At 42.3% G+C, this 21167-nt stretch overlaps 1 protein-coding gene across 11 annotated transcripts in view; it reads right to left on the reverse strand.

Moving 5' to 3' along the window:
- Window positions 1–287: 287 nt before the first annotated feature.
- Window positions 288–21167, reverse strand: part of PAG1 (phosphoprotein membrane anchor with glycosphingolipid microdomains 1) — a 143430-nt gene continuing 122550 nt past the window's right edge. For 9 of the 11 annotated variants that reach the window (XM_060128026.1, XM_060128028.1, XM_060128030.1 and 6 more), the window contains 4 exons: window positions 17626–18230; window positions 13561–13620; window positions 7620–8956; window positions 288–2964 (listed from right to left, as the gene is read on the reverse strand). In XM_060128026.1, coding sequence (XP_059984009.1) covers window positions 8585–8956; window positions 13561–13620; window positions 17626–18230 — 1037 coding nt within the window. In that variant the 3' untranslated portion in view covers window positions 288–2964; window positions 7620–8584. Of the gene's footprint in view, window positions 2965–7556; window positions 8957–13560; window positions 13621–17625; window positions 18231–21167 lie in introns of those variants that run through there. The other 2 variants (XM_060128023.1, XM_060128024.1) reach the window with 2 other exon arrangements.

Consider the following 21167-nt stretch of genomic DNA (forward strand, 5'->3'; position numbering starts at 1 on the left):
AGTACAGAGAAGTCCCACAGCTTCCTCAAAGTCACCACGGGGCTGGGACTCAAACTCAGGTCCTTTTCTGCAGAGTCTGTGACTCTAATCACTCCACTGCACAGCCTGCTCATCAGGCACGACCTCCTTCCTGCCAGGTGGTGAGTTGGTTGTTAAAACCCTCAAACCCTGGTGATGCCCTAAGGGCATGTAAATGAGCCATTCTTTATCTTCCCAAATAGTAAATGAATGTTAACAAGCTTTTATGTAAAACAACTTTATTGCAATTAAAAAAGAACAAAGACAAGTTGATAAGTGCCTTTAATTACAATGCACCTGCTATTTACATGTAATTATACTTTTATATACAGCTTGAGTAAGGTTCATTACATGTAAACTATAAGATAGGACAAGTTGAACTCCAGCCTTTTGGGAACATTCAGCATAGAAATACTATGGGCAAAAATACACAGAAAACAAATATCCATTTCAGTTCCTTAGGTACCATTACTGGATAAATGATCAAGATCTGGCCACAGAAGAGAATTGTAAATATGAATCAAGTTGAAACTTATTCTTAACATGACTAACAGTATTGCTATTATTTAAACCCTAAACATAATTAATAATTGGATCACTAAAAACAACACAATTTCAACTTATATAGCACCTTTCTTACGGAATTCAAAGCATTTCTATTTATATTATCTCATTTGTCCCCATAACATCCCTATGAGGTAGGCAATGGTTGGTATCATTATCCCCATTTTGTATATGGAGAAACTGAGGCACAGAGTAGTTAATCATTTGCTCAAGGTCACACAGTAAAGTCAGTGCTGGAACAGGGACCACAGAGCCATGAGTTGATCTCCAAAACCAATGCTTCTCTTTAAACTAAATTGTCCCCTCTGAGAATTTAATTCAGTACTTCAGTTCATTTTTCCAAGACATAAAAACGTGCATTTTTTTCTCCCATAAAAATTGTTGAAATACTATAGGCAAGAAACAAACACTCTGGGGCACAGGTTAGACTGATACTATGTTCTTCTAGAAAGAGTTTATGGAAGTCTCTTGTTGGTTTTGTTTTTTCATTACTAGGAGTTTCTTTCCCCAGTTTTTAAAAAAGTTAGAATGAAATATATTTGAAAGAATGCACCTAGATACCTAGAAATTATAGCTTTGGTAGCCATATTCTGCCATGCACAAACCAGGTTTATTCCTGAGTTTACAAAGAAAAAAATACCTAAACAATAATTTAAGTCTTTGAGATATTCTTTCTCAATCTTATATACATTTATGGTGTGCTTCTCAAGAAACTCAGAGTGGTAGGCAGGGCACTGGAATAAAATATTTTCCAGAGTCACACACACAGGGGCAGGAAGTCTTTCCCACATCACTTAGTTCAAATTTTACTTCTAATTCCTGCCCTACCCACCCCCTGAGAATCAAATATGTAGTTGGTACTCAGAAAAAAAATAAGAAAAAATTTTAAAAAGGGTCAAAAATCTGAGGCATACAGGACTCTTTCAAACGCCTGTTGACGTGGATGTAAAATTCAACTTTCCCAACACGTTCCGCGAGCTTCTCCCTGAGAGCAAAGCACTGCTGATGGTGCCGCCAAATCTCCAGGACGTCAGGAGGCAGCCGTGGAGGCGCCCACAGGAGTTAAGTTTCGAGCGCGGCTCAGGAAAGACAGAGAAGCTTATATTTAAAAGGATGAATGCGAAAAAAGCAAGCACACTTACTGGATGGGTCATGATCATCCTGTCAGGTTCATCTATGGGTTTGACATTAAAAATACATAAAAACTTGTCAAAGGAATGTTCAAAGACCGACTCAGGCCTTTGGTTCTAGTCTCTTCGCCTAGGGAAAGGCACTGCTGTCTGTCAGGGAAGCCTTTACTACCTAAATGAGGAGCTAAAATTACATTTCTTTTTCTCCTTAAGCTTAAAAAAGGAAAAGGAAAGAGTTTGTTTACACTCATTGTTTCCCACTTGTTGAGTTAAAAAAACAAACAAAACAAAATAAAACCAGACATTGCAACAAGTCGGTTCTGAAATGCAGGCTCCAGGGGACAAGACTGGTCTCTCTGTTTTAGCCTTAACTGTCCTGTGAAGGGTGCCTAACTGATATACTAGATAGGCTTTTAAGAATTAAATGTATAATGAGAATGAACATATCTGTTCTGTTAATTTGGAAAAAAATATTACACTCTAGAATACCCATTCAAATAAGCTATGATGAGAGTGAAGGTTAAAAAAATCACAACTAAACACATCCTGGATCCTCAGGTGTGCAGAACGTGAGACCCTCAGCCACTGGATCACCTAACATCACCAAACATCAGGGATTTTGCCTATAAATGGCCAAGTTATGTTCAACATCTGGTAACTCCAGAGTTAGATGCTTGAACGTTCTCATTTCCTTGAGACCTGGAGAGGAGCTCAAACTACTTATAACTCACATAACTCATAAGCACTGTTTCTCAGGGGATGGGGTGCAATAGCTACATGGCTAAGAAATGTTACACATAATTTACTCTAGAAGTGATTAATTCTTACAGGAAAGAGTTGTTTGTTTGTTTGTTTTTTCCCTCTCAAAATAATCAGTGCCCTTCTACTTTATGGGTAGCTATTGGTCTGCTGTTCCAGGGATTTCCCTCCAATCTCAGTACCTTGTAGGGGACCTGTGGGCTTACCTGGTTAGAGCACAGCGCTCATTTTTCTGCATTTGTGAGTCTGAGTCCTCAACAGAATTTTTAAAAAGTTCTTCTCCATGGCTCCTTAGTGCCAACCATTCTCACGAAAGATGTGGGCAAGAGTGTACATGGTTTAGCAAAGTTCATGGCAAATAGCACCCAGCATCTGCTTCCCCAGGTGGATCTGTGCCTTATCGAGATAGCCCAAACGTGAGCTGGGCAGAGCTGTCTTCATGCCAGGAGGTGCTGGGGAACGGTTTCCGTGCTGCCAGGCCGGGTCTGTGATACTGAAGATTGCAATTGGTATTAGAAAAGAGGGAATGGAATGGACTGGGAGTAGCAGACACAGAGGGGCCGGGGTGGTGCTATGCAAGGTGACAGAAGGTTTAAACACTCGCAATATTGAAAACAACTTTCCCACTCTTTTGTGAATTGGACAATTTGACCATTACACAGAACTTTTTGAGACAATGAGTCACAATGATGCTAACTGTCATGAATTACTTTTGAGTAACAGGAGTACTTTGAAAATGATTGGGACCACCTAACAGATAATATGTCACTTTTTTTGGAAACTATTTTTATGAGGAAAAAAATGCACGCACAGTGAAATGCAAATTCCTATTTGTTTAGTTATATTTCAAACTCCCCCTGAAAACATGAGGCGTGTTAATACAATGCAATATTTAAGAGGTAATGACATTAAACTATTTTACTGTTGCCAATTTAATATACAGAAGTCTGAGGAATGACAATTACCAACCTTTACAATCCATTACACAAGGTGATCTGAGACAGAGCACAATACTTTTTAAAAAACACCCATAGTATATATATAAATGGCGAGCAAAGAAAAGTCCAATCTAACTGCATTAAGATAAATGATTACCAAATTGAATGCTTTTAAAAAAATTGCCTTTTTTAAGCAAAAATTGTATTTCTCATTTCATCTGGCATTAAGAAAAATCTGAACTGCTATTTCTTAGTTAAATAAAAGAAGAACCTGGAAAAACAATGAAATACTTTATAAATATCAGAGACTGGATGTAAACACAACTTTAAAATGAGCAGTAGGGAAAAAAAAACCCCTTTATGAATGTTTGTTCTCTTCCGGACCATGATTTTATTTAATTTACTATGGTGATTCCAGAGGAAGACTCTAATTTAACACAGTTTCTGGATTGATCTCTTCTAGTCAACCACTTTCTAAGTGTATACAACTCATCTAATGATACTGTCAGGAATAATGTATTTAAGAAAAGGTACAACACAGAGCAAGAAAATACTACTACAGGACAAGAAATTTAGACTTCACTGCAAATAAAGCCATATTTGATATTATAGACACATGTTCCTACTTTCACATCAGTCACTTATTAACACTAAACATTACACTTTAACTTTTCCCAGTTACACAGTACAATAAGCCTGCCAAGATTTCCAGGAAATAACCATGGGTACCTACTGTGCTTCCCGCAGCCAAAGCTAAGCTAGCTGGGTACCAGAGATCAACACTTTCAGAAGAATGGCATCACTAGAACACATGGACTCATGGCAACTATTACAAGGAGCATTTACAAAATCCTAAGTCAGTCTTGAACTGAGGCTCTGGGATTCTAGCCATGTTACATCACCATCTCAGAGTGGCTCTTCTGCACCGCATCCTCCACCACTGCCTGTTGATTCTGTGCTAAAATCTCATGGTTTTTGAAGACAGTGAAATAAAATGCCCTCATGTAATAACGGGTCCCTGCTTCTGCCCCCCGGTGGGCAGGTAACCTGGCCATGGCGCCATCCTGGCTCACGGGGCTCTTGTTGCCTTCGGCCAAATCTGTCTTCAAACGCCTGTCTGAAGAGGACACCTATTTTCATTCCCTTTTGTCAGGCTGAATATGTAGGGAGTTGCATGAATAAAACTATTTAAACGTACCACTGTTTTTCAGCTAAGAGAATGATGGACCTAATTTAAAATCTGAATTCATTAACTAGAAAAATTCAATGAGGGCAACTTAAGATGGTTTTCCTGTAATTACAAATGAAAATGATTGGAGAACTGTTTCTTCTATTCTGCTTTTATGACAATAGTCATTACACTAGTAGGATAAACACTCAAAATAAATGACAGGATGTACCCTAATTAATTAAGCACCAGAGCAACTTTATATATATACGTGTGTATATATGGATGTGTGTGTGTATCATATATATACAACATATATATATATATATATTTTTTATATAGTTACTGGTAAAAGTAAGTAAATGCTCTAATTCGAAAAATGAAAATCAAATATGAGAAACAGATCTAGTGACATGCTGAGGTTAAATTTCAGCTCTTTGTGTTTACTTATTGTTAATTTAGCATTCAATTAGAATTAACTCTTGGATTTTAAGGGCAGAGAAATGAGTAATTAGCCTTTTTCCCACAAAGAGTGGTACCCTTAAAAGCTTTCATAGCCCTAATGATGTAATTTAATGCAGGGCAAGAAAAAAAAATTTGTGGCAAACATATTTGCAAAAATTACTTTCTTCTAGAATTTAAAATTTCCTCAGGGCTTCCCTGGTGGCGCAATGGTTGAGAGTCCGCCTGCCAATGCAGGGGACACGGGTTCGTGCCCCGGTCCGGGAAGATCCCACATGCCGCGGAGCGGCTGGGCCCGTGAGCCATGGCCGCTGAGCCTGCACGTCCGGAGCCTGTGCTCCACAATGGGAGAGGCCACAACAGTGAGACGCCCGCGTACAGCAAAAAAAAAAAAAAAAAAAAAAAAAAAAATTCCTCAAACATTTCATATAAAACAGGTTACACTTCCCTGCTGACAATATTTGAGAAATAGTAAAAGCAGGACAAAAAAATTCTTCAAAACTTTCAAAATATCTGAATAAAAACAAAGATCCTACTTTTAGGCAAGATAGGTTTATAATTCTGATTTATACGCCAAAAAAAATTTCCTAAACTTATTTTTATCTTTTTGTATAAATTTCACCTACCTAGGTTATTATAGTTGAATGCATACATAATATGGGCGTCAACATTTTAAAGATATAGTAAACTCTTTTTTTTTATAATATCCTTTCATATATTTAAACTATGTAGCATTTAATTCAGGATGCAATGTTTTTTAAAAGAAGCCACAGGCTTCCAACTCAAAGATTCCAGCACACACTTTCAACAAATAAAGTAAAAAGTGATGAAGTTTATGAAATACTGTACTTTAGGGTCCAAACCTTGATGCTACATCAATAAATATACTTCAGTAAGTTACCCAGTGTCCTGAAGAGCAGAGCCATCTCCTGAAGTTTATTCTGCTTCTCCCTCCCCCCCGCCGCAACACTCATGGACTGTGCTATCACTTATTCTTTTAGGATTTGTTCTGGAGGGCCTTAGAGTTGCTTTCAATACTTTACATCACAACTTATTCTTAGCACAGGTTTTCAAGTCAAGAGAGATATTTCATTGCATACTTTATGGCCATAAGGCATAGCCTTGGTTTTGAAACTTCTGTGGGAATTCTGATAATGAAATTTCAAGATGATATGACTATTTATAAAGAGCTTCTCTACCTAGAAGTGGTTTTACCCTTTAGAGGTCATACCCACTACCCTGGCAATAAGTAAGACATCATGAATTACAACTTTTGAGCAATCAGGGGCTCATAAGGGACAAGCCTGAAGCAGGCACAATGCTAGGTGTGCAGTGTGACATGGCTGTCACCAGATACAAAGCAACCCCACAGAGTCAAGATTGTCGGGTCAAACTCATTCATACTAAGCAATGAGACTCACTGGGCGAACCAGCGCTTACAAAGGATGTGAATTCAGAGAGCATGGGGCCTTGCACCTTCCTGATAAACTTCTCCCTAATCCAAGGTTATTCCGCCATGATCTTTTGATCAATGATGATTGTGCTTATACACATGAAGTCTTCACGGGAGAGACCAGGCTGACTGAAAAATAACGACAACCAACCAATTTACCCCAACCGAGCTACTTTACAATTTCAGAAACATATTACAGAGCAGTCACAAAATCAAGCCATGAATGCAAGGAATGGAAAAAAACATGCCCGGGAGCTGGTCCCTACAATTTTCAAGATGCTTCATCCTCCCAATTGCATTCTTTATCATAATGAGTGAAAACAGCAAGATTATTCAATCTGAAAAGTCACAGATGTCACAGCAGTACAGAATAATTGCCTCTTTTTATTTTTCTTTAGCAGTGCAGGAAAAGCTCCTTTTCTGTAGCCCACACTGCATAATAGCACTTCAACCAGGTTCATTTTAAAATGAAAAGTGAACAAGCTTCCCAATGTTGGCCTTATAAAATCTAGAGAGATGATTAAATTCAAACCAGGCTGAGCTCTCAATCTGAGTTATTTCAGCAACTGATTTTTGTAAAATGAAGGGGGAAAAAAAGTCCCAATAGGCAATTTACATTTGCAAGCACCAGGCTGCAGAATTCATCACCTTTTTCTTAAAAAAGTAGCTAAAACTTAATGAAATTATAATACCTTCTCGAGGTTAATTGTTCACAGTCATCCCTAGTCATATCTTGTTCCTCCTTCCATTTTTAGCATGTCAAATATTTCAGTACTTCCCACCACAAACCATTGAAAATGATCATTTATGTTTATTCCACTTATTTCTCCAGTGAGCCGGATGATTTGACCAGGAGCTCCAAGTACCATTTGAAAAGTCAAGTCTTTAAAAACCTTCAGTGTTTTCAACACTTGGTTAGAAAAAAGGTAACAACTACTCATAATTATCCAGCTTATGTGCTTTATGGTGTCTTTTCAAAATGAGAATACAAATCATTGTACATCAAATCAAAATAGTTAATATACATTTTATCTGGCACTTTCTAGAAATTAGGCATTAAACATAAAATACCTTATAAATTTATATAACAAAAATAAATGTCTATATTTTAATCTCAGATAGATTACCTTAGGGGAGCAGTTCACGTATGAAATCCCGCACGGCTGGTGTGGCAGTGGGGGTCATCAGAAATACACATTCACGTTCACAGCCCTTGGGAAATGGAAGCCGTGGCTGCCATCCAAACATGTGGTCTGTGTCCCAACATAGAGATTAAGGCTCTCTGTTTTGGAGGAATGAGCTCTGGGCTAAAAGAAGTATGGAAGTACCACGATATTCACTGAAGGCTCTGAAGAGTTTCAAATACTGGGGAAAAAACCATTTTGACTATAAAAATAAAATAAAGCATCTAACAATGACTTCAAGTACTTCGGGAGAGGCTGCTGACATGGACTGCCCGAATCAGAAGGAATGAAGAGCTAAGAAGCTCAAGGGGCATCTCCAATCCTATCCACTGGCCGGTCCCGGTTCCCAGGGGCAGCTGCTTGAAGAGGGCTGGGGAGCGGTAGGGAAGCAGCAACCACAATTTCTTACCATCGAAAACACCCACGTTGAAGGCAAAGGCCAGGCTGGTGGGAGAATATCCTTGGAATGAACCATTATAAATCGGAAGATTTCAAGGGGAAAAAAGCCATTCATTTTACCGTTAGTAGCAGGCAGCAGAAAGGGGAGAGAGGGAGAGAAACCCGGCCCCTGGGAGTGGCAGTGCTTCAGGCAGGTGAGCGGTGGTTTCGGATGAGTGCTTTTCTTCCTTACTGTGTGGCTTTCTTCACAAAGAGGGTGAGACCACTGACAGCTGGGATCCTTCCAGAGGGTGTGGGTATATGAGGGAGGTGTGCTTGGGTGTGCCCGTGCCCTGGCAGTAGGGTGTGTACCTCACTGTTCTCCAAACTGAGAAGCGGTTTCAGCATCTCCAATCATCTTCCTTTTCCGGAAGCAGCATATGCAGTGTGGCTGACACTGCTTCTTGTGTTCTGCAACAGCACTGGCCCTGCCGGCTGGTCCTATGCTAGCTGGGTTGTCTTCCGGGCTGCTAGAGCCTGGTGATGTCTCGGCATTGCTGCAGGTCCCCGATGCTCTCGTAGTCATTCTCCTTTGGGAAAAGGCCGTGGTGGCTGTTGGTCTCCGGGGCAGCCTTCTCTTCCTCTCTGTTTAGAGTCTGTATTGCTTCGTAATCTGGTTCGGGCTCCTCGCCGTTGGGCCTCCCTGCTGCTGGAAGAGTGCTGACACTGTTGGGAATTTTCTCCAAGTCTTTAAGAGTAGCATAGAGATCGTTACAGGAAGAGGGCGACCTCAGAGCGGCTCCTTGGATGGAGGTATAGGTGGACTCTGGTGCTTTGAGTGACTGTCCTGATTTGTTCCCTGGCTGTCCTTTTTTATGTACTGATGAATACATTGCCGAGATCTAGAAAACAAAGGGTGAAGTGAATAAACAAGCTTCAAGCTTGATTTCTCCCTCCCCCTTTTTAGTGATAAGCTAGATTTTTAGGACAATGTGTGTGTGTGTGTCCCTTTAAGACTTTATTGAGATATTACTGACACACAACACATATAAGTTTAGGGTGCGCAATAGGATGATTTGATACACATGTTGTGACATGATTACCACGATAAGGTTAGTTAACAACTCCCTTACCGTAATTGCCGTTTTTTTGGTGTGTAGTGATAACATTTCAGTGCTATTCTCTTAACAACTTTCAAGTATATAATACAGTATTGTTAATTCTAGTCGCCATGCTGTACAGTATATTCCCAGAACTTATTACAGATGGAAGTCTGACCCTTTGACTAACATCTCCCCATTTCCCCCAGTCCCCAGCCTGTGGCAACCACCATTCTACACTATGTCCATGAGTCTGGCTTTTTTAGATTCCACATATATGTGAGAACATACAGTATTTGTCTTTCTCTGTCTGACTTATTTGACTTAGCATAATGCCCTCCGAGTCCATCTATGCTGCTGCAGATGGCAGGATTTTCTTCTTCTTTACGGCTGAATGCTATTCCATTACGTACGTACGTACGTGTGTGTGTGTGTGTGTGTGTGTGTAAAACTACATTTTCTTTATCCGTTCATCCATTGACAGACACGTGGGTTGCTTCCATGACTTGGCTATCGTGAATAATGCTGCAATGAACATGGGTGTACAGATATCTCTTCAAGACAGTGGTTTCACTTCCTTTGACTATATACCCAGAAATGGGTTCTTCATTATCTGTACTAATCCTGGAGTACATAACTCCAGGACAATTACGTGTGTCATCTACAACTTTGTAAGTAGCATAATTCTATGAAAACCAGGTCCTCTCTGGGTCTCCTCAGGGGTTTGAGGAGAGCAGGTGGGGTGGGCAGCTCAAGACCCCCAGGACCTGACCACAGATCAGGTTCTATTCTGTTTCTTTATCAGAATGATATTTCACCTGCAAAAAAGGTTTGACTGCTTTACAAGAAAGGGTAAAAAAAAAAGCATTAGACCAGTGATTCTCAAAAGGGTGCGATTCAAACCAGCAGCAGCAGGATCTGGACAGTTATTGGAAAGGCAAACTCTGGGGCACCACCCCAGAACCACTGAGTCACAAACTCTGGTCGGGGGGGGTCCCAGATGGGCTGATGCTGATGTCCACTAAAGTGTGAGGACCACTGAACTAGACAGTTTGATCCACTCTTCCTGCACCACAGAGATCTGAAGAGTAGCTCCTGGATTCTGATTGGTCATATACCTATATCTGTCAGAGTATCATTTTCCACTTTTTTTTTTTTTTTTTTTTACTTCACTGCATACTATTGGTTAAATATACATTTACAGATGGGGCTACATTTTCTTCAGTGGGAAAACTCTTTTTATTTGAAACCAGCCAACTCAGAAATAAAACTAGGAGACAATCAACTTATGGGATGCTCTTTCCTATGGGAAGAGCAGCCTATTTTCCAAGCACACCTACTCAGTCTCACTAATGTACCTCATGTAGCCACACGTATCAGGAGAGATTTCATTTTTTTTGGTAGAAAAATGGATGATAGAGTAAATGGACTGATGAGGAGATTTGGGAGGTATTGTTTTATTGTTAGCAATCATGTTTGGAAATAGGGAAGAATATCCTTCATTACCTGTATTTATCTTTGCCACAGCGATTGATTTATTCAAACACCCAGGAAATAAATGAACATACTTCCTGACAGATGCTTGGCTTTGCAAGTACAGGGAGAGATGTCCTGTTCTCACACATCTCACATACTGTGCAGGAAGCTTCCAGCTGGCCTCCGAAGCTTCTTAAGACACGCCTGCCGCATGTTAACTGGTCATTTGCATGAGGACTTTTCACTACAGGCTGGTGGCTCACATTTGCCAGGCCTTGACGAGCCAAAGGTTTTGAGTCAGAGAAATAATCTTTGGGAAACTCTTGCCCTGTTGATCTGACCCTTTCCAGGACTGTGAAATTACCATTCTCACCTTAGAGGTTTTAGTGAAAATACTACTCTCAAAATGAAGAATTAGAATTTCTTTCCATTTAGAAAGAATTAAAAAAAAAAGCCTCTGCTTTTCATAGGGAGGTGCAAACATATGGAACTTTTTATTTATAAGGCGGTCCAAGCCAAAAATGTGGACAGATTATAAAGGGGTAAGTCATGGATGACAGTGATAAAGGGAACCAGCATCCTAGATATTTATTCCTCACCTTCAGGGGTAACAACAGGAGGACAAACACACCTTTACCTGTGAGAGTAATGAGCGTTGACCCCTCACCACCATTTCTGTTTCTCTTCCCTACTTTCTTCCCCATGGTCCCTGCCATTAATGCCCCCAACTCTTTGTAAGTACTTGGGTCTTCTTGGGCCTTATAGTCTTTTCTTTTTTTTTGATTATAGGCTCTTTCATTAACTTACAACTTAATATTATCTCTGAGCATGAACCAAATGTGCAGAGGTTGTCATGTGAAATTTGAACTCTTATCAACGTTTCTCAAGTCTTCTAATATTCCTTTTGAATATTTGTCTCCTATGACTATTATTTTTATTTTGTATATAAATAAAAGGTTTCTCTTCAAGCCCCCTTGCTATTTAGCTTTGCAATTTTTCCCTTTAAAATCTTTCATCGTTATTATTTGGTCTGTAAATTGTTATTATGTTCTCATAAATTACTCCGTTTTCCCCATTTCTCTCCTTTTTATATTCAACCCTTCCCCCATCATTCTGTTAAATTGGGATAATAGTACTTAAAATTCAGGTCTCAGTTTCAGTCTGGACTGTCTAACATTATATTACATGAATATAAAAATAAATGATTTCCATATTTATTTTTTCTAAATCTTCTTCCTGAAATGAATACACAGGAATCACAGTTCCTTATTCTATGTTAAACATTCATCAGTATAACCAGGTCCTATTTTCAAAAACCACAAACAAATGTAAGATAAGAAGAAAAGTAACTTAAAATTTTACTGCCTCCATTTATTTTAAAGGATTAGTTTCCAGATCTTTTATATTCTATCTTCTTTCCCCCCTTGTTGTTTTGGCCACACGGCTTGTGGGATCTTAGTTCCCTGATCAGGGATTGAACCTGCACCTTCGGCAGTGAAAGCACAGAGTCCTAACCACTGGACCACCAGGGAATTCCCTTATTTCTTATACCAAATGGGATGGCTCCGGGACAGTGAAAAACGCTGGTGGAGGCAAAGGAGCTGCCACAGGCCCTGGTAGGAGGGTCCTGCCTTAGTCTCCTGAGGGGAGGAGGGCCCAGTGGAGATGGAGAGGGGTTGGGGGGTGCATGAAAGTTACTTTGGAGGTGGAACTGAAGGGACTTGTTCCTGACTGCATCTGAGGACAGTGAGGAAAATGGGGTGTTAAGGATGACCCCAGGGTTTTGGCTTGTGCAACCAGGTGGATAGATGGCAGGTCTCTTCCGTGGAGCAGGAGACGTGGAGGGGGTTGGGCAACATCACCTAAGGAAAGCACTTCTGCTCCTTCAACTTTCAATGTGGGATGGTAATGTAGCTTCATATTTTAATACTCAGAGTCCTATATGGGAGGTGATGTACCAGCATAGGTACATTACTTTTGTACATGTACAAAATTTACTAAGCTAGGCATTCCAGAAAGAGGCTATATGTAGCTAGATAAATTAAGGTGTTCAGCTCTCTCTGAGTCTAGCTTGACATAATAACACAATAAATAGTGGCTTTTACAATTTTAAAGCTCACTGAAAGTTTAACCAGTGAATCTTCAGCCCTGGTGCTTGGGAGAATATATCATCCTTTCTTGCTGGTGGCCATGTCTGACTCTACTTCCAAGCTGGACGTGTACTTCCTGAAGTTCCCTGCTCTCAGCCTCCCAAATTCCTAAGCCCTTCTCCCTCTGTCTCCCAGCCTGGAGCAAATTCTCTACACCCACCTGCTCCAATTTCCTGTATTTTCCAACCCACTATTAACTCCCTTCTAAAGGGGACTTTCTGACAGATTAAAGCTCCCACACTTATCATTTCTCTCTTCTCATTCCTATTTTCTCCCCTCCCCTTTCTATTTTTCTCTGCTCCTTCTTCCCTACTGAGTTTTCTTTACTTAGCTGACCTGTTCATCTTGTCCTCTTTCTTGTCTTACCATCTGCCATTCACTCTCTCTGAGCCATTATAAAGGCAACATCCCCAAACCCTGATCTCCAACCATATGCTTAAGAGTGTACTTTAGCTTTCTCAGATGAAGGGTAACATGACAGTGCATTTACTCAAGGAAGGAGGTGCTATTCTCTATTGCATGAGCTTTCTGGTTACTTAAAAACTAACAGGGCTTCCCTGGTGGCGCAGTGGTTGAGAGTCCGCCTGCCGATGCAGGGGACATGGGTTTGTGCCCCGGTCCAGGAGGATCCCACATGCTGCGGAGCGGCTGGGCCCGTGAGCCATGGCCGCTGAGCCTGCGCGTCCGGAGCCTGTGCTCCACAATGGGAGAGGCCACAACAGTGAGAGGCCCGCGTACCGCAGAAAAAAATAAAATAAAATAAAAACTAACAAAACTCACCTCTTCTTCTGTGAGAGTTGGGTCTTCTTCCCGGGACTTGTATGACAACGAACTAAATCTCTGTTAGAAGAAACATAAACCAAGAGAAGGGAGTTTGAAGTGAATAATCGAACCTTTCTCGTGCATGTGCTTTGATCCATCTATCTACAAAAATGTTTTCAAATGATATTTGGAGAAGAAATTATTTTCTACAAAGAAATTATATAAAGCACCTGAGGAATAAACACATAAAAAGTATGTTTTTGCATACCCAGTAGTATTACACTTAGAGAAACTTCTTCTGATTATTTATTTGAATCTGCAGGTACAAATAAAACGAACAGTTATGTGGACTACTGTTTCAATTCCTAATTGTCACTGACGGATTGATCATCAATGAGAGATGGAAAGCCTGATGAAGAAAAAAACATGGTTTCTTTATCAAGTGCCGGAATTTTATATTTCTACAGCTTGCCTGAGCCATCAGGAAGGTTCTTAAGTCATCTGGAAACTTTTCACAGCTAGTGGAGAACTCAGCTCACATTTTGTCACTTGCTACCTGCCTCATTTCTCAATGATTTTGGTTCCTGCTTCACTGATTCTGTCTCTAACGCATCTCCTGCCTGAATTCTTGCTGACTGCAACGGACAGGGATCCTTCCAAGCCTGCCCCAGCTCCCTGACCTCCCTGCCCCGACCCTGTCCTCCCGCCAACCTCACTGTTCACTCTCCCAGCTACACCTCGGACTTCTCTTACCCTAAACAGACACCCCACCATCCCATCTCCTTGCAGCCCCCTTCAGACCAGCACGCCTCGATCAAGCCCACTCCTCCCATAACCCAGTTCCTACAATCCTGCAAAACGTTTTTGCGTGTGTCGCTTCTCCTTGGCATCCTTCCTTTCTGCCCTGTCAAACTTCACTGCCATACTTTAAACACTCCACTCCCTTCTTGGTCACTGGTGAACTCATCCCTCAAGTGAGTCCTTAATGCTGCTCTGAATCCTTCTATCACCTGGTCCCTGGTCTCCTAGCTCCCTGCTTCACGTCTTCCCCTCTCTTCCCAAACTCCCAACACCTCTTCACCCATCCTCATGCTTAGCTGAGGACCTTGAGAAAACGGAAGGAAACAAGAGAAATTTCTATAAACTTTTACCTCCCCCACCTGCCACCAGTCTCTGCATTCAAGTACCTTCCTTCGTGTCAGTTGCCACAGATGAACTTTCCATGCTTCTCCTTAATGATCCTTTCCTCCTGTGCACTAGATTCTGACCCCTCACACTCACTCGTGGATATAAGCTCCAGCGTCTCTCCCATTTTGTCTACATCATCAGCTTTCCCCTCTCTGTGGAGTCATCCCCATTCGTGTAAAAACAGGTTATTTATTCTAAAAACAAAACCAATCCACCCTTCTTCCAGTTCTATTACTCCTTCCTTTATAGTAAAACCTCTTAAGAGAGCGCTCTGAAAAAGTCACTCAAATAACTTGTCTCTTCCTATTCTCTCCCTAAACCCATTTCAGTCCAGTTTCTGCCTTTTCACTTCAGTGAAACTGCTCTTGTCAAGGACACTGAAGTCCACGTGTAACTATCTCTCCTGACCCACCTGCTGCATCTGATGCAGGGGTCACTCCTTCCTCCCTGAAAGTTTGCCCTTGGCTTCTAGGACACTGTACTTCCCTGTTTTTTCTCTCCTGTTTTGCTCTCTTCTGCTGGCTCCTTTTCTTTCCTGGACCTGTGTCCTTGGAACTCTTCTAGTTCCCGTTCACATGTGCTCATGCAGTGATCTCATCTGATGTCAGCTTTGAAAACAAATTTCTGCTGCTGACTTCTAAATGTACAAACCCAGCCCAGGCCCTTCCACGTAAACCTGCTCCCCCATCCAGCTGTTCTCTGACATCTCTACTTGGATGACCAATATCTATCTCAAAGCAATAGGTCCAGCCCGGAACACCCAACTTGTCTCCCAAGTCTGCTCTGCCTACAAGTCCTTTCTACTTCAGTTAATGGCAATTCCATCCTTCCAGTGGCTCAGGCCAAAGCCCGGACTCATTGCTTCCTCTTTCTTTCATCCACATCTGGTCTATCAACAAATCTCCTGGCTCTAGTTTAGTGTCTCCCGTTACTCCTGCCCTGATCCGAGCCACCTCGTCTCTCGTCTTGCTTATTAGAATGGCTACCCAACTGGTCTCCTTGCTTCCATTCTTCATAGGTGAACTTCAGCTCCATCAGAGCGATCCTTTCCTAACCCAGATTAAGCCATTCTTCTGCGCAAGGCTTTCGAGTGACCCCATTTTATTCAGATTATAAGCCAAGGCCATACAGGGTTGGGGCCCTGCTTACCTTTCTTCCTACTTCTCTTAGCGTTGCTCGCCCCTCTCCAGCCACGCCCACCCCTTCCTCTTTCCTGGAGAGGCTGGGCCTGCTCTGGCCTCAGGACCTTCACACTGGCCATCCCCTCTGCTTCACTTGCTCTGCCCCCCAAAATGTGTACCAACTCACTCTCTCACCTCCTTTAACATTTTCTTCAAATGCCCCTTCACAGCCAGGCATACCCTGACCACTCTATTCACAATTGTGCTCCCACCCAACTTTCTTAAACCCCCGGATTCTGTTCTAATTTTTTCCTTTAAACTTTAAAGCCTTCTAAGATACCACATACTTTACTTACATACGTATTTATGTCTCTATCTCCTTACTTAAATGTAAGCTCCATGGGGGCAGAGATTTTTGTTCATTTATATGTTTTGTTCACTAGTGTATTCTCAGCACCTGTATCATGTGGCTTATAGTAGGTGCTCATTAAAATCTTTTTGCAAATAAATGCATGAATATTAAACATTTCAAGTTCTCCCAATCACTTAAAATTAGGCTGGTTTATATGGAGATGATGGATTATTCATTCCTGTATTACTATAGAAAGGTAATCTGCTTCCCAGATGACTATTTCCAGTTTCTAATGTGACATCTGCAGAATTGCTTACTTAGCAGTGGTTAGACAGTCAACTCTCTTACCTTTCAAATGCTTGTAAGTAAGGAAGTTTTAACTGCTTTAGGCAGCATAAATGTCACATTAGTTTTATTATCTTTAGTTATACAAAGGGCAAAAAAATTAGGCTGCATTTTACAAATATATTCATAAATACTTTACTGAGGCTCTCAATGGCTCACTTTACGGGTAAAACGAAAAGCTGAAATGCATTCAGAGAACACGACACAGAATGACTCATTGGCATAAGCTATATAACCCTAGCCGGACCTCCCCTTTTGATCATGAACGGCACAAGTTTTTCAAGGCTACTACTGACTGACTAGTCCCTACTTGGCCTTCCTACCAAAACTTGAGAAGAGAACCCTACTTTTTTCTCTGCAGAGAATGGAAATTGGGTATCAGTTGCCTAAAGAAGGTAGGGCCTAGTTTAAATCCCAAGGAAATGCTGACAGCTGGAGATGTGAATCCCAAGCTATGGTGGCTCAGACATCAGCTTATGAGACACCCACAGAGAAGGCTCGGGGATTGTTAGTACATTTTAGAGCTCTGTTGAATAGTTACACTTAAGAGCTACAGGGTAGTATTTAGAAATTGTCACAAAATGAAATCTCTTACTTGATTCCTATAAAAGCCTATACATAATCAGATACGCCCAGTGGCACCTGTGAACTGGCCCCCTCTGCCTGTTCTTGCGCTCTGATTTCTGGGACCCGGGGAGCGGGGAGATCACCCCACTGCCTGGGGTGGTAACAAGTGGAAGAGGCTAACTGGGTGGCAAAGAGTCTCATCTTTCCAGTTCTCGGTCTTCACCATGAAGAAAATAATACTTGCCCCCATTAGACATGATGCAAAAACTGGAAGATATCCAAGGAAGGTGCCAAGTGAGAAATATTTTGTAAATATGAGCTTTCAGTATTTTATTACTTGGAGGGGGGAACAAAAAGTCAAACACAGCTTCCACTAAAAGAGCTTCCACCATTCAACGCACGTGAAGGTGCTAGCATGTATTCCTTAGAACAACGTGCACGCAAAAGCCCCAGGATCAGCTAGACGCCCAATTGTGACAACAACTCTGAAACCAATGTGCCGGAGCCCACCTTGTTGGCTTCACCGGTCCCCTCGGCGGCCCCTTCTTCTCCTGTTTTACTCTCTGCCTGTTCCTGAAGGTTTTCATTTTCATCCAGAAGTTTAATGGGGACAGGGGGTGGCGCCTCCTCTTCTGGATCCCATGAATTTCCAAGAATACTCTCTGCCTTAGCGCTTTGTCGACACTTTCTGTTTCTGTCCACGGAGGCATATTCGGCAAAGTCTGTTTTGCCACTGGCCTGGGGCCCCGGAAGCTCTTTCACAGTGGAAGTTGACTTCGACCTGCTGCTGTGACCTCCAGCTGAGTGGGCGGCGGCCGTCACCTCCTTAATTTCTTTCACAGTTTCATACAAGCAGTCCTCCACCATATTTTCTTGTGAGGCACTGTCCTTGAGCACTTCGTACGGCCCCTCCATCCCCAGACCCTGGTCCCCGTCCGCGCTTTCTCCATTGAGCATCGTGTCCACTTCGCTCTCAGGAGGAATTCTGGGCAACTCCCGGCTCTGATGACATTTTGGCTTCCCTGTGCTGTCCTGGGAGTCCAGCAGATCTGAAGCTGAGGTCTGGACTTCCTCGTAATGCTGCGTGCAGGTCATGGTGCTGTCTTCTGAAAGAACTAAAGCAGTGGGAGTATTAAAAGTGGAGAAAGACAATTTCTGACATAATTATTACAGTGAATCAGATGATGTCAAGTTAGGTGAAATCAAAGTGCTGGCTTTTTATTTGACTTGAGGCTGTAAATTACAGATGTTTTGACTGTTAGTGGATATTCTCATTTCAATCACAGTGTAAACTAAAGCCATCCATTACATCTTTCCAATAGAGTATTTAATAAATTGTCTTGGCTATCAATTTGGGTCACAGTTATACAGTCTTTGTTGTTACTCCTGATGGGCTCCTTGTAGGCAGTGTCCAAAGTGACCAGAGGATGAAAGTGACACTACATAGGGCCAAACTGTGGGAGGCTGGGCTCCAAGTGGGGGGCATGTGTGGCAGCCACTCTCCTGGCCCTACTGGCCTCCTTTCGTGTGGAGGGAATACCTGGGAGCCATCCCCCTTCACAGGTCACTTTGAGAGACAATGGAAAAAATGGGGCAAAAATGTGCCCAAAGCAGTATCCCAAAGGGTCCGCCTACCCTGTGCCTTTTTAGAGCTCTTCCTTCCATCTTACTGGCTCCCGGTGCCAACATTTTTACCTCAAATTAGAAAATTCGTATTTGAAATTCTTAGGCTGCTACAGAAACGTTACTGCGTGGAGCCATTCAGTCATCCCTTTATCAAATGTTTTTTGAGTGCCTCCTAGGTGCCAGGGATGGTTGAAGTGCTGGGGAGACATCATTCATCAGTGAGGTGCAATGAGTCCTGCCCTTTGGGGACTTACACTGCAGTGAGCCAGTTATTAAATTACCGTCTCTCCACTGTATGTTCTTTATATGCTATATATTCTTCATATATATATAAGTGTATGTATATAATATATATATTATATAAAGTAAATATATACTTAAACATGTATTTGTACTGGTATATTCATATATATTTACTTTATATAATATATATATTCCGTATATATTCTTTACATCTGTGTGTGGGTTTATAACTTAGTTTTTCTTTTTTGATGTTGGGGGTAGGAGTTTATTTATGTATTTATTTATTTCTGGCTGTGTTGGGTCTTCGTTTGTGTGCGAGGGCTTTCTCTAGTTGTGGCAAGCGGGGGCCACTCTTCATCGCCGTGCGCGGGCCTCTCACTATCGCGGCCTCTCGTTGCGGAGCACAGGCTCCAGACGCGCAGGCTCAGGAGTTGTGGCTCACGGGCCCAGTTGCTCTGCGGCATGTGGGACCCTCCCAGGCCAGGGCTCGAACCCGTGTCCCCTGCATTAGCAGGCAGATTCTCAACTACTGTGCCACCAGGGAAGCCCTATAACTTACAGTTTTTAACCCACTTGTTTTTACTGACTAGACTGGGATTCTCTAAGACCCTGGAGTCCAGAACAGTGTCTAATGCATGGTTGACTCCACTGTTTTTACATGAAAAACTAAATGAGTGAAAGAAGAAATAAAGTGCTCACTTTTTATCCTGGAAAAAAAAAAAAAAAGACTACTTCTCTTTAGGGGGACTAGAAATAGTGTCCCTGAAGAGTATCTCGGGAAAATGATAATGGAACCCTCGTCGGAAGTTACCATCACTACCCACTGTGTACTAAATACTTGATCATCAAGGAGGGGGTGAACTTTTGCCCTCTGGATTTAGATGTCTGTGTCACGGTGGACAGAGAACGGGCACTGGAGTCTGAAGCCTCCGGTGTCAATCCTGACTGTCCCCCAGTTTCCTTGTCTGTAACTGGAGGTAAGAGGAGGATTTGCTACCCCAGGTGAAAGCGCCCTGTAAACTGGGGAGTGGAAATGTAGCTGTGACTTTGGTGAGCGAGCACATCCTGGGCGTGAAACAGGCAGCATGCAGAGTGGTCCTAAGGGTGTATCCCGGAGTCAGATCGAGGGTTCAAATTACAGATCCTCAGAGCACTGACCATAACATCTTAGGCAAGTGATTAACCTCTCTGTGCCAGACAGAATAATGCCCTCCCCACACTGCTCAGGCACCCACGTCCTCTTCCCTGGGTCCTGTGTGTTTCATTCCACGGCAAGGGAGGAATTAAGGATACTGATGAACTATTAGCTGATCTTGAGATGGGGAGGAAAACTGGGGCATCCAGGTGGGCGCGGTGTAATTCTGAGGGTCCTTATCAGTGAAAGATGGAGGCAGGAGAGTCGGAGAGAGACTTGAAGATGGAGGGAAGTCCAGGACCAAGGAATGCAGGCGGCTTCTGGCAGCGGAAGCAGGCAAGAAACTAGATTCTTCCCTAGAGCCTTGGGGAAGGAGCGCAGCCGCGCTGATACTTTGATTTTAGCCCAGGGAGACCCGGTTCAGATTCTGACCTCCAGAGCTCCAAGTTCATAAACCTGTGTTCTTCTAAGGCACTAAGTTTGTGGTAATTTGTTGCAGCAGCAACGTTTCAGTTGCCTCATCTGTAAATTGTGAAGAGTAATAATACCTACCCTACAGGGCAGTCATATTAGTCATGGTAATCTTATAGTTGCTAGCATAAATGGGTTAGCAAAAATGAGTTAGTACAGGGCTTCCCTGGTGGCGCAGTGGTTGAGAGTCCGCCTGCCGATGCAGGGGACACGGGTTCGAGCCTCGGTCCGGGAATATCCCATGTGCCGCGGAGCAGCTGGGCCCGTGAGCCATGGCCGCTGAGCCTGTGCGTCCGGAGCCTGTGCTCCGCGACGGGAGAGGCCACAATGGTGAGAGGCCCGCGTACCGCAAAAAAAAAAAAAAAAAAAAAAAAAGAGTTAGTACACATACAAATCTTAGAACAATGGCACACAGAAGCCAATTCATAGATTATTAGCTTTTCATCCAAATGAGATTTTTTTTGGCTAAAACTGGTAGTAATACAAAAGGAAAGCAAGAACAAACACATTTCCTAGTTTTTGAGCCACATTTTCTGAAACCCAGCCCTTTCTCAGGTGATGAGGCCTGCGTGGATAG

Source organism: Lagenorhynchus albirostris, chromosome 17 (genome assembly GCF_949774975.1).
Source record: "Lagenorhynchus albirostris chromosome 17, mLagAlb1.1, whole genome shotgun sequence".
Lineage (NCBI taxonomy): Eukaryota > Metazoa > Chordata > Mammalia > Artiodactyla > Delphinidae > Lagenorhynchus > Lagenorhynchus albirostris.